General features: G+C 41.8%; 1 protein-coding gene across 2 annotated transcripts; it reads right to left on the bottom strand.

Annotated features, from left to right (window-relative positions):
- Nucleotides 1-1,219: 1,219 nt before the first annotated feature.
- On the bottom strand, nucleotides 1,220-10,617 carry mettl13 (methyltransferase 13, eEF1A lysine and N-terminal methyltransferase). Of its 2 annotated transcripts, XR_013933248.1 has the most exons (10): nucleotides 10,398-10,617; nucleotides 9,443-9,715; nucleotides 7,606-8,071; nucleotides 6,628-6,827; nucleotides 5,876-6,065; nucleotides 5,600-5,764; nucleotides 4,088-4,300; nucleotides 3,289-3,420; nucleotides 2,408-2,860; nucleotides 1,220-1,271 (listed from the first exon to the last, which is right to left on the bottom strand). XR_013933248.1 is itself a non-coding variant. In XM_080429980.1 (9 exons), exons 1-9 carry the CDS (start codon nucleotides 10,548-10,550, stop codon nucleotides 2,556-2,558), a joined length of 2,097 nt encoding a protein of 698 aa, XP_080286106.1. In that variant the 5' UTR covers nucleotides 10,551-10,617; the 3' UTR covers nucleotides 2,194-2,555. The 2 variants fall into 2 exon arrangements, 1 of the variants encoding a protein (XP_080286106.1); XM_080429980.1 differs by lacking the exon at nucleotides 1,220-1,271 and having other exon boundaries at nucleotides 2,194-2,860.
- Nucleotides 10,618-14,521: the final 3,904 nt, after the last annotated feature.

Below are 14,521 nucleotides of genomic sequence, written 5' to 3'. Positions count from 1 at the left end.
TACTCACGTTTCTTACTTAGTAAAAATATCAATACTGCAATGTAGAAATACTCTGAAGTAAAAGTCCGGAATTCAAAATGTACTTGAGTAAAAGTACAAAAGTATGAAAGTGGCTACAAATTTAGTTAAAGTACCAAAAGTAAAAGTACTCATGCAGAATGTCCAATTTCAAGTTTTCAAATGTATAAAATAGCAGATCTACAAGCTTGTGAGCTTGCAGATCTGCTATTTTCAAATGGCTGAAATGTATATAGGGACTGAAGTGGTTAATGTATGTTTTGTAATAATCATCAAAATCAACAAAGTATTATATATTATATGTCTCTGAGATGTAGTGAAGTAGAAGTAAAAGTATTGGAAATACTCAAGTAAAGTATAAATACCTCAACATTGTACTTATTTACTTTCCACCACTGTCGGCAACGCAATGCAAAACATAGACAGAATCTGCAGCCAACTATGATAGTAATTTGACTTGCCAGACACCAAACATGTTGTCCTCCATGGCCATAGCCTACATAGCCTTACACTACACAGTTAGTGGGAGTAAGGTTGCACAGTGCTGCACACCCATATGACTGCAAGTCTGCAACTGTAACCATGGGGCACGATTCATCTACTGTAAATAACACTGCTGCATTCTTTGGCAATGACACGGTGCACCGAGTAGTACACTACATTCTAAACTCACTTTAGGGGAAGGGGCTTCTATATGCAAACAAGGGAACAACGCTTTTCACAGTGAAAATGACTAAATCTGCATCTTAATGAGGTAATAATTATTATTTCCCCTTTATGCACTAACAGAAAGGTTGGTTAAACAGACAGGCTAATATCTCACATATATTTAAGATGTTTTTGAAGCGTTTGTTTTGTTTGTACTACCGTGAGGGGAGACGGGCAAGAGAAGATAGACAAAGATGGAATTCAGCATGAATCCGATTCCGAGCCCATGACCTCGCAGTTTAAAGGAGGAGTTCACCCAAAAAAATACTTATTTTCTATCAATTGCACGCCCCATGAAGCCTTGAATTCATGGATTTATTTTTGTTTTGGTGGCATTCCTAAGCCAATAATTTGATGACCGGGTGTGTATCCGGTAGGAGACACAAATAATCTACTTTGTGTCTCCTACCGGATACATTAGCCGGTAGGAGACGGGAATCAAATTATTGGCTTAGGAATGCCACAAAAACTAAAATAAATCCATGGCTTCAAGGCTTCATGGGGTGTGCAATTGATAGAAAATAAGTCATTTTTTGGGTGAACTACTCCTTTAACCTGACTCTGCCAGATGGGGGCGGTATGAACAAATGTGACACAGGCCTCTTCCTTCTGGCGGAGTCAGGTTACTCGCATTTACTGTATACGTATAAATGGTAAAATGGTAAATGGTGCATTTATATAGCGCTTTTATCCAAAGCGCTTTACATAGACTATGCATTACATTCACCCCTTCACACACACATTCACACAACGATGGCAGAGGAAACCATACAAGGCACCAACCTGCTCATCGGGAGCAATTAGGGGTTCAGTGTCTTGCTCAAGGACACTTCGACAGTAACTCTTCTGGGGGAGCCCGGGATCGAACTGGAAACCTCACGGCTTCCAGCCGCTCTACCGGCCTCTCTACCCCTGAGCCACTGCCGCCCCATGTGTGTGCGCCTGCCTACAATGTACAAACACTAACTGTCACACCGATAAAATTTGATTTAATAGGACAAAATAATGCATGATTTAGAATGACTCATGTGAAATAACTAAGTTCCACAGTAGCAGAGGCTGCCTGGGAATGGGAGGGTCACTGATTCACCCCCCGTTCCACCCTGTTGAACTGTCCCTGAGCAAAACTCATATAATCCCCCACTGTGCTCAGTATGACCATCTACTGAAACTGAATTTCCTCTGAAGGATCAATCAAGGTGTTCCCTTTTATAAAAGGTGTACTCTCATAACATCTTTGAGCTTTTATTGTATTGCTGTGACAGCTAGTATTGTTGTTACACCAACATTGGTGATATATCAAAATATGTGACTCTAGTGGCTGCCGTTTTAATTTTCAAGATGAATCTGATCCAGTGGCTGTAGAATTATAACCAACCTGTTCACCTAGTGAGACATCTTTACTCCTGATGGCAGCTGAAATAGGAAAAAAAGTAGCACTGGAGCGGAGTCATAGACTACAATAGGTCACCAATTTATGGTTTAATTAGGGAGGGGGGTCATGCCAGATTCCCTCTGTGTGAGAGAGCACAATATTAGATGTAATGTTGGTAGCAGAAAAACAAAACAAATGTATTACATAAAAACAACATATTTTACCTCTGATTGTGTAATATGTTTGACAGTATGATGAGTTTACATCCCATTGTATTTATCAAAACCAAAATACCACTACCACCACTCTCAACAATTTTCATCACCTTCACAACATGGTCTCTGTAGTGATGGTTATTGTTAGAATGAGATGCTCTGATATTCACTCCCTTTTGCCGTCTTCTCTCCGCTCAAAGTCATTGATTCATCTCATCTTCCTCGGTGACACACAAACCTCACGCAACCTTCAGGCCTTTTAACATCTCAGCAATGTCTATATGTGGGCTGGAGGAGGTTCCTGGAGAGTTGTTATTCGATAGCGCACTCTGCAGACTCTTGGCTGCCTGGCTGAGGAACAGAGGGACGGTCTGGGGGCTGTCCTCCTCCTCCGACTCCTTCTCTGCCCGAGAACACAGAAGCACCTCGTTCACCTCCCCCTCGATCCCCTGGGAGAAGACGCGGGGGAACACGCCACGCACGCACTCCACCACGCTCTTCCTCAGCACCGAGTCACGACACACGAGGTTCAGCATGAACACACCTGGTTGATGAGAGACGGGGGAGAAGAATAGTGATGTAAGGAACGAGGGACTAGCATCAAATAAACAAATAATACAATGTGAGCAACATAGAGACATAGAGAAGTAGATTTAACCCATTAAGACCTGAGGCCGATTCTACAAATGCCTTCTAAATCAGTAGTTCTCAAGCTTTTTCATGATTCAACACTTTCAAGATTTTTCAAAAATGTAAAACAAAATAGCAGATGTACAAGCTCGCAGCACGGCACAAAGCGATGCGCTGTGAGCTTGTATATCTGCCATTTTTTAATAGCCAACGCTAAAATCTGAAATGACACAGATGCTTTCTCGGTTTTGATGGGTTTTAAAATCAAGTAAAAATTAATGTATTATGATAACAGATTCCTACAGACGGAAGGAGCTAAATGTGTTGTTATTGATACTGTACCTCTGGGAGTTAGCAGGCCGAAGACTTTCTTCAGGAAGGAGATTTCTACAAAGCCAGCGGGAGGGCAGCTCATACCCACAGAGGTGTCCTTACTGTCCACGTCAAACATGATGGCGTCAAACAGACGTCCGCCTGATGGAGACAATTTAGAGTGAAAAATACTAGTAGACAAATGTTGCATTATTGTAAATATCACATTATGCTAGTGTTGATTTTGACATTAGTCATAGTCTTTTGAAATAAATAAAATTCCATTTAGTTTTAGTCATATTTTAGTCATATGAAATGTTTTAGTTTTTGTCTAGTTTTAGTCGACTAAATATACGATTTTAGTCTGCAGTTGATTTAGCCTTGATTGCGTCATAATGGTTGATTTTACACTTGGTTGCATGCTGAAAATAGCCGATCTACAAGCTCACAACGCGTCGCGCTGCGACGAGTTGTGAGCTTGTAGATCTGCTATTTTCAGAGCGCAACACTGTAGCGCAACCAAACATAAAATGACTTGTCTTTTAGTTCTACTGGATCTCTTCTCCACTAGCCTCTCTCTAACATTTTAGTCTAGTTTTTATTTGTTGACGAAATTGTCAATATATTATATATTAGATTTATTCATCGTAGCGTAGTTTTTAATTCGTTTTTATGTCGTTTTCGTCAGTGAAAAAAGGTAGTCGACGAACATTTTTAGTCATAGTTTTAGTCTAAAAAATCAACACTGCATTATGCAGTCCTCCAATGCCATTTTCCTTCCCTCTCTCTTTGGTTCGTTGTGACTTGATACCTGTACCCGAACACTCACCTTCGTTCGCCAAGGCATCGATGCGTTGGAGGCCATCGCCGAGCGTGACGGTCAAGCGGTCATCGGGTCGGAAGCCGAACCATTCCTTTGCTACGTCCAGAATGACGGGGTCTAACTCCACGACCTCGACGCTGGCACCGGGGACAAAGTCCCGCAGGAACTGAGGCAGGCCTCCTCCACCGAGCCCCACTAGGAGCACAGAGACTGGGACATCTAGGAGAGGACACATGGGGCAGGACATTGTTATTGGTCAGAGAAGACAGGCACATTGTGATATTTAAAATGAAAAGATGGTATATTCTTTTTTGTAAAGATTATTTTCATTAACCCATTAAAGGAGAATTCCGGACATTTTAAGAGTTATCTTTGATGTGTCGTTACTCACCTACCGACGTAAAAAGTGGCATTGTTCCAGAGAGTCCAGAGTTATTTTTTTCTCTACTACAACTCATTGTAGAGTCTCATGATAGTCAAACATGCGCTGAAAGTTCCTGAGAGGCTACCGGTAACGCCGAACGATTTAACATTGGTTGCTTGTTTCTTTCCAGAACCTGGCAACTTGGTGTTGCCAGGTAGAGAAACAAGCAACCAGTGTTAAATCGTTCGGCGTTACCGGTAGCCTCTCAGGAACTTTCAGCGCATGTTTGACTATCATGAGACTCTACAATGAGTAGTAGTAGAGAAAAAAATAATTTTGCATCGGTTATAATAGACGAATTTCCCTAAGCCACGCGCTCCCATTATGACAACGGAGGGGGTTGAAAAAATGACGACAGGGGAATCTCTGGAAAAAAACAATGCCACTTTTTACGTCGGTAGGTGAGTAACGACACATCAAAGATAACTCTTAAAATGTCCGGAATTCTCCTTTAAGGCCTGAGGTTCCGATTCTCCAAATGTCTTCTAAAACAGTTTTCTCAAAAACGTATGTTGCTATAATGTCAGTGGTTCTCAAACTTTTTCATATCAAGGAAGGACCCCAAAATGATATGTATTTGGTCGCAGAACCCCATCTCAAAATATTTAGTTAAAGGGGACCCCCAGAAGCAAGGATTTGAGTTACAAACGTTCGCTTTAAGAAATATATATTCTAAGATTTGCACAAATGTTCATGATTTTTCAAAAATAGCAGATCTACAAGCTCATAGTGCGGCACTCGGTGCCGCGCTATGAGCTTGTAGATCTGCTATTTTTGAATAGCCAAAGTGTAAAATAATGCTTTTTAGCTCAAATTAAAGATAAGTTCCAGGTCTTAATGGGTTAAGACAAACGTAACTTACATTTTTACAAAGACATGACAGACAGATAACAATACACCAAAAGGAAATAAAGACACATAGAATCAAAACACAACAGAATGGAACAAAAATACCCGCCCACACACAAAAACGTTATTTGAAACATTGGTTGTCATTTAAATTCTTGCATCGTGTCCAGGAGTGTGCTGTCACTTATATATAGCACTCAAAGACACAAAACAAAGAAAAAATAACAACTTGCACACACACACACCTTTGTTCTGCGGTGTTCCCAACTGAAGCATGGCAAAGCCAGCCACCATGATCTCATGGTGAGTACAGCAAAGGAAGCCACTGTCCACTGAGAGGGAGGTAGAGGACGTTTTAGGAGCGGCTGTTGGTTTGACCTTCTTTCTGTTCTTCTTTTTGTGACTTGATGCTGTGGAGTGAGCACAAAACACAAATAAGTCAAACATGTATTGCTAGAGTGTCACGTTCAACAGGAACAGTGCTGAGAAAAGTGCAGTAAACAATAAGGAAGAGGACTGACCAGTATGTGGGGGGGAAAGGCGGCTCTCTGACTGGACGAGGCCGGCATTAGACAGGAAGACCAGTCTGCGATAAAGGTCTCCATCTTCTCCTCTCACATCTTCCACAGAGTACTCCCCACTCAGCTCACTCACACCTTTACTGATCACTTCTCTCCAACCCAACTCACCACCCACTGACAGGAAGGGTACCTGGATGGGGAGGAAATCATTCTACAACTATTGCACAAAATGTTCTTTTTTTCCATCTATAAATTACTCACCCTGTGAAGCCTTGAATTCATATTTTAGTTTTTTATGATTTATTTTTAATCACATTGTTCACAGCGAACATAATGAGTCAGGATAAACAACAGCAAACTACTTTTAAAAAAACAGTTTTTTACTCCAACACAGCTCTCACAGTGTAATAGAACAAGTGTCCTGCATTGTATCCGTGTCCTCATTAGTTCCAAAACTATTTTCCCTCTACTTTACTTTCCCGGGAAAAACGCACAAACGTAGAGCACGCCTCGGAGGGCGAATGCACGTGAACACAGCTTGTTGTGACGCATGCCCAGGCACGTTCCTTGTTCGCGCGCGAGACTATTTACACATGAGGGAAGTATTGAGGACACAGACTGGATACAGGACCCTTGAGTTTTCTTTTTACATGGTTTTGCTGTTGTTAATACTGGAGCCATATTTAAGTCATTTTGGGGGTAAAGCATTCCTTTAAGAATTCACATGTGCAGTAATTATGAATTATTTTTACCTGATGGTTGGCTGGCATACCAGGAGGAGCGAGGTCCATCACCATCGGCGAGAGCTCTGCTTGGACGGCCTGCATGTCTGTGTACTCCTGGTTCCTGTGCATCGCTACGACAACCAGCCGTCTGAAGTTAGCGCTGGTCGCCAGCTGGCTCCGCCCCTCACTGGAACCGTACTGCCAATCGGTCTCTCTGCCCTGTGGGACTAAAGGTCAAGCAGAGCAGAGGAGCGGTCAGACAACATCACAAGTTGACTCCAATAGGTGTGACAGAATCTCAAGGCAGAACTGGCAGAAAAAGACTCACTCGCTGCATAGATATAAAGGAAAACTCCTTAGACCAGGGGTGGGTAACTTTGATGATGGAGAGGGCCACTATATTTCCACACTCACTCCAGAGGCCGTACTTCGCCATTTTATGTCACAAAAGTAGCAACAATAGCCGATCTACAAGCTCAAAACGCGTCGCGACACGTTTTTTTGAGCTTGTAGATCTGCTATTTTTGCTATTTTTGAATTGGAATTGAAAAAACATTTTTGTTTAATTTCAAATGCATTTAATTATACTTATGTTAACTTTATGAACTTAAATACAAATACATTGGACATAAAAAAGACAATGGAATTTTAATACTAGTCAATAAGCTACTAATATAGACTGAAGTAATTAAAGCGGGTATGTAAGTGTGAACATTTACGTTACTATCATGAGTCTTCTTTATATTGATTGATGTATTTTGTGCGTTGCCGTTGTCGGCCATGGATTCCCACTCATTCTCTTTGGTTTATGTGCAGTCAGCGAGGTGTGTTTGTGTTTCAGTTATGCTTTCATTACATTCATGTTGTTTATGCTTTAATGTTCCATTATTTATGTACGTGTATTTATGCTTTATTCATACAGTTTTACATAGGATTGTTTGCCAGTAAGAGTGAGAGAGAGAACAAGCTGTGTCGTTTCTAGGACCATAAGGCAGCGATACTCACCAATAAATATGGCAAAGTGATTTGCCCTGGGCACCTTGGCACCAGGGGCACCATCTTGCACTGTGAGAGTGTATCGGGGCAGACCCGTTTTGACGTCACACAGGGTGAGCGAGAGGTTAGAGGTCGCATCCGTGCCCGTTTGGAGCCTCTTTCTCAGGATAGCGTACGCCTGGCGCTCCTTCACTGCAGACAGGAGCTCTGGCACCTGTGTGAGGCGGGCCGGGGCTCCATCCTCTCCGAGGCATAACTCCAGAATAGGCATGGGCATGGGCTGTCGGAACTTGGTGCAGATCAGAACGAAGACCGGCAGGGCAAAGGAGTCCTCCTGACTCGCCGCTTCCTCCAGACAGTGGAGTCTCACCGCCCAGCCCATCTGAACAAAGTGCTCCACGGCCAGCCTGATCACACTCTCCTGGGCCAGCGTCACACAGACGTACCTGCCACCTACACTTAACACACGGCCAACCTGCAAGAAAAATGAAATTAACTAATATTGTGAGGAAAGAAAATGTATACAATAATGTTGATTATGCTCTATTACCATGCGAGTGACTGACTTGCATGCCAACATATCACACCATATCTATTAAACAATACATATATTATGACTCCAAACGTTTCACCTGCATTCCATAGCCGCAAGCAACTCTTAGATTGATTTTTTTATATCTGGAATCTAGAGATGCAATACCAACCCTTGACAGCCCATACATCCAGACAGAAAGGTCCTACCTGATTGTATTAAACAACGTTAAACTCACCAACATTGCAGCTGGATGGAAAGCTTGCAAAGTTTTTGTTTCATTAAAATCCACCGTAGACATGTTATTAGCTACTTTCTGTCAAGAAATTCCGTGCAGGTGATAATATTTCTAAGTGTTGAAATCACTCAACGGTCCTGCGTACCACCGGTTTCTAAATGCACATAATGCGGGAGGCAGCAGGACGTTGTGTTATTGAAAACGAGCGCTGCCAAATTCCTACACTTAGAAAAATAATCACCTGCACGGAATTTATTGACAGAAAGTAGCCGTATGTCTACGGTGGATTTTTATGAAACAAACACTTTGCATATAGAAAGAGGATAATCCAAGCTTTCCGTACAGCTGCAATGTTGGTGAGTTTAACGTTGTTGTTTACAATCAGATAGGACTTTTCTGTTTGGATGTATGGGCTGTCAAGGGTTGGTATTGCATCTCTAGATTCCAGATATTAGAAATAGAATCTAAGAGCTTAGCCCTGGTCTAGAGCGTTAGTGAGTTCTCTCTAGAGCGTTAGTGAGTTCTCTCTAACGCCCTGCCAGGCGCTCGGCTCTGCTCATGGACAAGGGATTCCACCGCCCTGCGAGGGCTCCAACTTTAGTAAAAATAAATAAAACCACTTCACTACTCACCAAAACAAAGGCTGTTTTGTATTGTTGAAAGTCTATTCTCGGAGGTGGGCACCCCACCTTCTCTGTAAAATACACTTTTTGGCCAGAAAAGCAAATATTTCACCGGAAGGAAAAAAGGTTTTTGGTTGCTCCACTGCGTCCTCTACAGATCTGGTCAATGGAATTTTTCTAGATTTTTCCTTACGGTGAAATATTTTCTTTCCGAGAATAGACTTTCAACAACACAAAACAGCCTTTGTTTCGGTGAGTAGCACAAGTGGTTTTGTTTATTTTTACAGTTGGAGCCCTCACAGGGCAGTGAAATTCCTTGTCTATGAGCAGAGCCGAGCGCCTGGCAGGGCGTTAGAGAGAACTCACTAACGCTCTGGACCAGGGCTACTTCCGGCTATGCATTCCGTACACCTGTCTGTTTAGACAGGAACATTCTAATCCTAGGTCTCTCACCTCGGTGAGCATTCTCTTGGCGAGCGCCCCTTCCTCCTCAGACGCCATGGCATCCAGGGTGCCCTTGTCCAACGTGGCTTGGAAGCTGGCATCCTCGTAGGGCGTGTGCGTGGCATCCACTTGATGGTAAGTCAGGTCCGGGCGTCGCTCTGCATTTCGCTGGTTCATATGGGTCACCACCGTCTCACTGATGTCGATGTTGGTCAGATGTTTGTAGCCCACATCATAGAGCTGTTCACTAAGCTCTGAATTACCACAGCCAACCACCAGCACCTGAACAACAGAACACATAGTGCTGATGAATACATTGTTCTGGACCTGTCGTGCAGTATAGTACACTAGTACATACATTCAGTGGTGGAAGGTAACTAAAGTACATGTACTCAAGTACTGTACTTAAGTACAATTTTGAGGCATTTGAGTATTTGCACTTGAGTATTTCCAATACTTTTACTCCACTTACATCTCAGAGGCAAATATTGTACGTTTACTCCACTATTTTTTTTGGAAAACGTTTAGTTACTAGTTACTTTGTAGATTTGGATTATTATTACAAAACATACATTAACCACTTCGGCCCTACTTACATTTTGGCCATTTGAAAATCGCAGATCTACAAGCTCACAATGCTTCGCCATGCGAGGCATTGTGAGCTTGTAGATCTAGTTTCAAAAGATTTTAATACATTTGAAAACTTGAAATGGGACATTCTGCACAATGAGTACTTTCTGCTTTTGGTACTTTGAGTCCATTTTGATGCCAATACATATAATTTTGTACTTTTACTCAAGTACATTTTGAATTCCAGACCTTTATTTGTAACTGAATATTTCTATCTCACAGTTTGATACTTTTACTTGAGTAAGAAATATGAGTACTTTTCAGATCAGGGTTAGATCAACACAATAAACTTGAAGCATGCTAGGCCTGTCAAAGAGGGTTTTGTTTTATTTACCTTATCTTGTGTTTTGATGTATTTATGCAGCACGCCGCACAGTGAGTTATAATCTCCATACCACTCAAAGGCTTTGTCTCCACGCTTCTTGAAGAAGCGTTCCCAGTATTCTGCAGAGCTGAACTCCTCAGCAGAGCGAGGTAAGAGACTCATATTGTTTTAATAATGGGTTTTATGGTTGTTTTAACATGTATCACTTCTCTCTCTCTCTCTCCACATGGTACTTCGTATGGACTTGTTTACCCCGGACCGTGTTTGTGGCCGTACTACTCTCCGATTGGATGATTTGCCTCGGGGGAGGAGTTCAAAGCGGCTCGGTGATTTGCTGTGGCCAGAGCTGTGTTTGGAGCGCTTGTTTCATTGGCTACCACTATGCCGGAAGTCCAGCGTTGCCAGATTTTGCGGGAGAAATAAGCAACCAGGTCTATGAAAACAAGCCAGCTACAGCTTGATTGATTGATTGATTGATGTAGTTTATTTAGAAAGACATGAGAATAGTACATGACAGTACATAACAGTACATGGAAGCACAAATTCACAATACAAGGTCTACTAAACTGGAAACCCTCATTAAGCATTACGCTTGTTTAAGATGAGAACCCCATGCACACAAATCATGATGAAATATAAGAGGCAGGCAGATATACACACTACTATACAGAATGTCATACAATCAGCTTTCAGGTTACTGGTATGACGAGAGAAAAAATATATATATATACAAAAGAGGAAAATGAAGGAGGGGGGGGGGGGGGGGGGTAGGTTAAGACTTAGACAGGGGCCATTTTCGAATTGCAGCCTCCTGAAGGTGTATCTTTAGGGCAGTTTTGAAAGTGAGTAGGGTTTTACACTCCTTTACTCCTTTTGGTAGGGCATTCCACATTTTTGATGAATAGCATGAGAACGAGTTCATACCCTTAGTTGAGCCAAATCTGGGTTGAACATGATCAGTGGAGCTGCCTCTGGTGTTATGATCATGGACTTCATTAACATTTTTGAAGTATTTTGACAAATACAGGGGGATCCCTGTATTAGCTCATAGAGTTAAAAGGTACAGCTACGTGAGCGCTATTTGAAAATAGCCGATCTGCTATTTTCAAACGAAATCTTGAAAAATGTGGAATATTTTTTTAATAATTCAACAAAAGTCTTGTCTGGGGCTGGGGGGGGATCCCTGGCACAACATGAGGGTCCTTAATGCGACGCACTGTGAGCTTGTAGAGCTGCTATTTAAAAAATAAATCTTGGACGAAAGTGGAAAATGTAGAACATTTTTTTAAACACAAATCTTGTATGGGAGTCCCTGGCATAAAATATTTTGCAACCACTAGTTTAAACAACATTACAAGCAACTTCACAGAAAAACAAGCCCAAAGTCGCTCATACTAAGCGGACATGGCAACACTGCCTGTGTCCATCCCTCTCTCTCGTCCGGGTTAAAACACACACTACTACTCTGAGTTCCTGCAGATTGTTTAAAAAGGCCCATAAATGCTGGTTTGAGATTATAAACAGAAAAACGTTGTTTTTAACTAAACACAAATAGACTCCCAATGAATTAATGACACACCATGAATTCCACAGTGTTTTTACAGGGGTTAACCCTGGCAGAGGTCAAGTAAAGTGACCACTTAGTGCCTGTCTAGTATTATAACCATGTCTTTCATTAGCAGGTAAGAGCTGTAAAAACAAACTGAAGTGTTTCTGTGAGGAATACACATTCTAAAAACAGAATAAGGCTGCATGCCAGTCTTTCATCCATGACAGCCTGGCTAGCATCCACACTACTGACACACACACACACACACACACACACACACACACACACACACACACACACACACACACACACACACACACACACACACACACAGAGTTATGGAAATAACTGGTCCCTGACATTGGCAAGTTGGTTAAAGCAAAGAGATGTCAGGTGTCTGGAAGCAGCATGTGATTTAGATGACATTTCATGCTGGCTACACCATGTAAATTTGCCATTTTGGATATTTTTGAAAATATAATAATGGTAATCAGGTAGTTAGAGGCATTAATAATCATATATGTGTTAAAAACGTATAAATGTATCAAAGCTGCTTCTTTTATTTCTCAGGAGCTTGCCCAGTGAAATCCTCAGAGTTAATTGAACTCCGAGCGTATTTAACCCATTCAATCCGGGAAAGCATCTGTGTCATTTTAAGATTTATTTGGCTATTCAAAAATAGCAGATCTACAAGCTCATAGTGCGGCACCGAGTGCCGCACTATGAGCTTGTAGATCTGCTATTTTTGAAAAATCATGGCAATTGTCTTTACAAATGTCTTCTAAATCCTAACAGTTTTCTGAAACACTTGTGTTGCTATAATATGTGGTTCTCTAACTTTTTTATGTCAATATTATATTACAATATTATATTACATATATATCTCTCTCTATATATAACACACACTCAATAAAATAACAGGTGGTATGTGTGTGCCCGTGGTGGCTGCCCACCTCAAGCCACCGTTGGACCAATGTGGCCCTCAACCCAAAATGAGCCTGACGAGCCTGGTCTAGCTGCTTCTCAGATCTCAGATTCTCAGATATTGATACCAATACGTTTGTACTTTTACTCAAGTAAATTTAGAATTCCGGACACACTTGTAACAGAGTACTTCTACATTGCAGTATTGAAACATTTGAGTACTTTTTCCACCACTGGCGACGTGTGAACCCACCTTGAACCAGAACATCTTGGAGCCATTCCATCGCATGGCCATGTGCTGCCAGGACATGTACTCATTGGCACGAGCCCTCGTCTGCAGGCCAGCTGGGTACCAGAAGTCAGGGGTCTTGTTAGCTCCAATCGGAACCTCTCCCTCCGCTATATAGCTCTGAGATGAGGTTCCACGTTTGTCGGTGCCGTTTGACCGGGACGAATATTTTCCACTTTACATGATTCTTACCCCTTTCCGCACATCGTATCCAAAAAGTAAAGGTTTTCTGCAATGCTCTCAGATGTTTTAACTTCTAGCGCCAAAGAAAAATCTAACTCACGGGTTGAAACAAGTGTTTAAATCACTTAAAATGTTAGCCTGTGGCCAGTCAACCCCCGTCCGCATGCGCAGTACTGCTCCCATAAGATTGCATTGGGAAACATGGCCACAGGCTAACATTTTAAGCGATTTAAACGCTTATTTCAACCCGTCAGTTAGATTTTTCTTTGGCGCTAGAAATTAAAACATCTGAGAGCAGTGCAGAATACCTTTACTTTTTGGATACGATGTGCGGAAAAGGGTAAGAATCATGTAAAGTGGGAAATATTCCAAAATGAACAGGTGACAAAGATTAAAACGAGACCAGATCAACTTGAGACCGCGTCTACTGTTGTCCTAGTAACAGCAGATGTTGTCCACGGTGAAAGAACGCGTAGCTGTTCTCGTCAATGCCTGTTTTTAGTTTTTTTTCATATCACAATGCCAAAACATACCGATCTGATTCTTGTTTGGATGAAGAAACGTCAGACAGACGAACACTCACGTTGCGTTGTGGACGTCGCTTCTCCGTTGGTTGTGTTGTTGTTGAGAAACAGGAAGACAACCACTCCTTCCTGTGTCATGCCTCACCACCACAACTACAACCCATAAATATGATAGTTAGCCTACAGTACTCACACACAATGAGAGTGTTGCTCTTATAAGGAGGATGCAGGCTAAAGCACATCATGGCACTGGCAGCAAGCAAGCCTACTCTGGGGAGATCATCTCCACTGGACATTATATAATGGACCTATTACGAACCTGGATATGAGCAGTAGAGGACTATTATGAATGGTTGAAGTATGAACATGATTACATGCAAAAATGAGTCAGCATAGAAAACAAGGCTAGGCTATAATGATCTGAGAATGCATCGGTTATAGGCTAGATCTATATAGGCTGTATGAGGATATGCCTAACTTATACATAGCAAATACTGTGATTTGCGTACTGTGTGTATGGAAAAAAGTAGTTTTATTGTAACAGCAAAATCATTGTGTTTTTAATAACAGCTATGTATGACCCTGTGAACATTTTGAAAGGTCAGTAAAAACAATAACAATAACTGAAACAATATGTTTGACTTTGATCAATGTCCTTTAAGCC

The sequence above is a fragment of the Gymnoscopelus braueri genome (genome assembly GCF_963280865.1).
Source record: "Gymnoscopelus braueri genome assembly, chromosome: 6".
NCBI classification, from domain to species: Eukaryota; Metazoa; Chordata; class Actinopteri; order Myctophiformes; family Myctophidae; genus Gymnoscopelus; species Gymnoscopelus braueri.
The sequence above is the reverse complement of the archived record's forward strand: the minus strand, read 5'-3'. Positions and strand labels throughout refer to the sequence as shown.

Bases quoted from the DNA above. Each gene is read 5' to 3' on its own strand.
- mettl13 (XM_080429980.1), bottom strand. From the start codon at position 10,550: ATGAGTCTCTTACCTCGCTCTGCTGAGGAGTTCAGCTCTGCAGAATAC. The intron at 3,421-4,087 runs GTGAGTGTTCGG...TGTCTCCATCAG, and splicing joins CGATGCCTTGGCGAACGAAG to GCGGACGTCTGTTTGACGCC. The intron at 2,861-3,288 runs GTACAGTATCAA...CTCATCAACCAG, and splicing joins CGGCCTGCTAACTCCCAGAG to GTGTGTTCATGCTGAACCTC.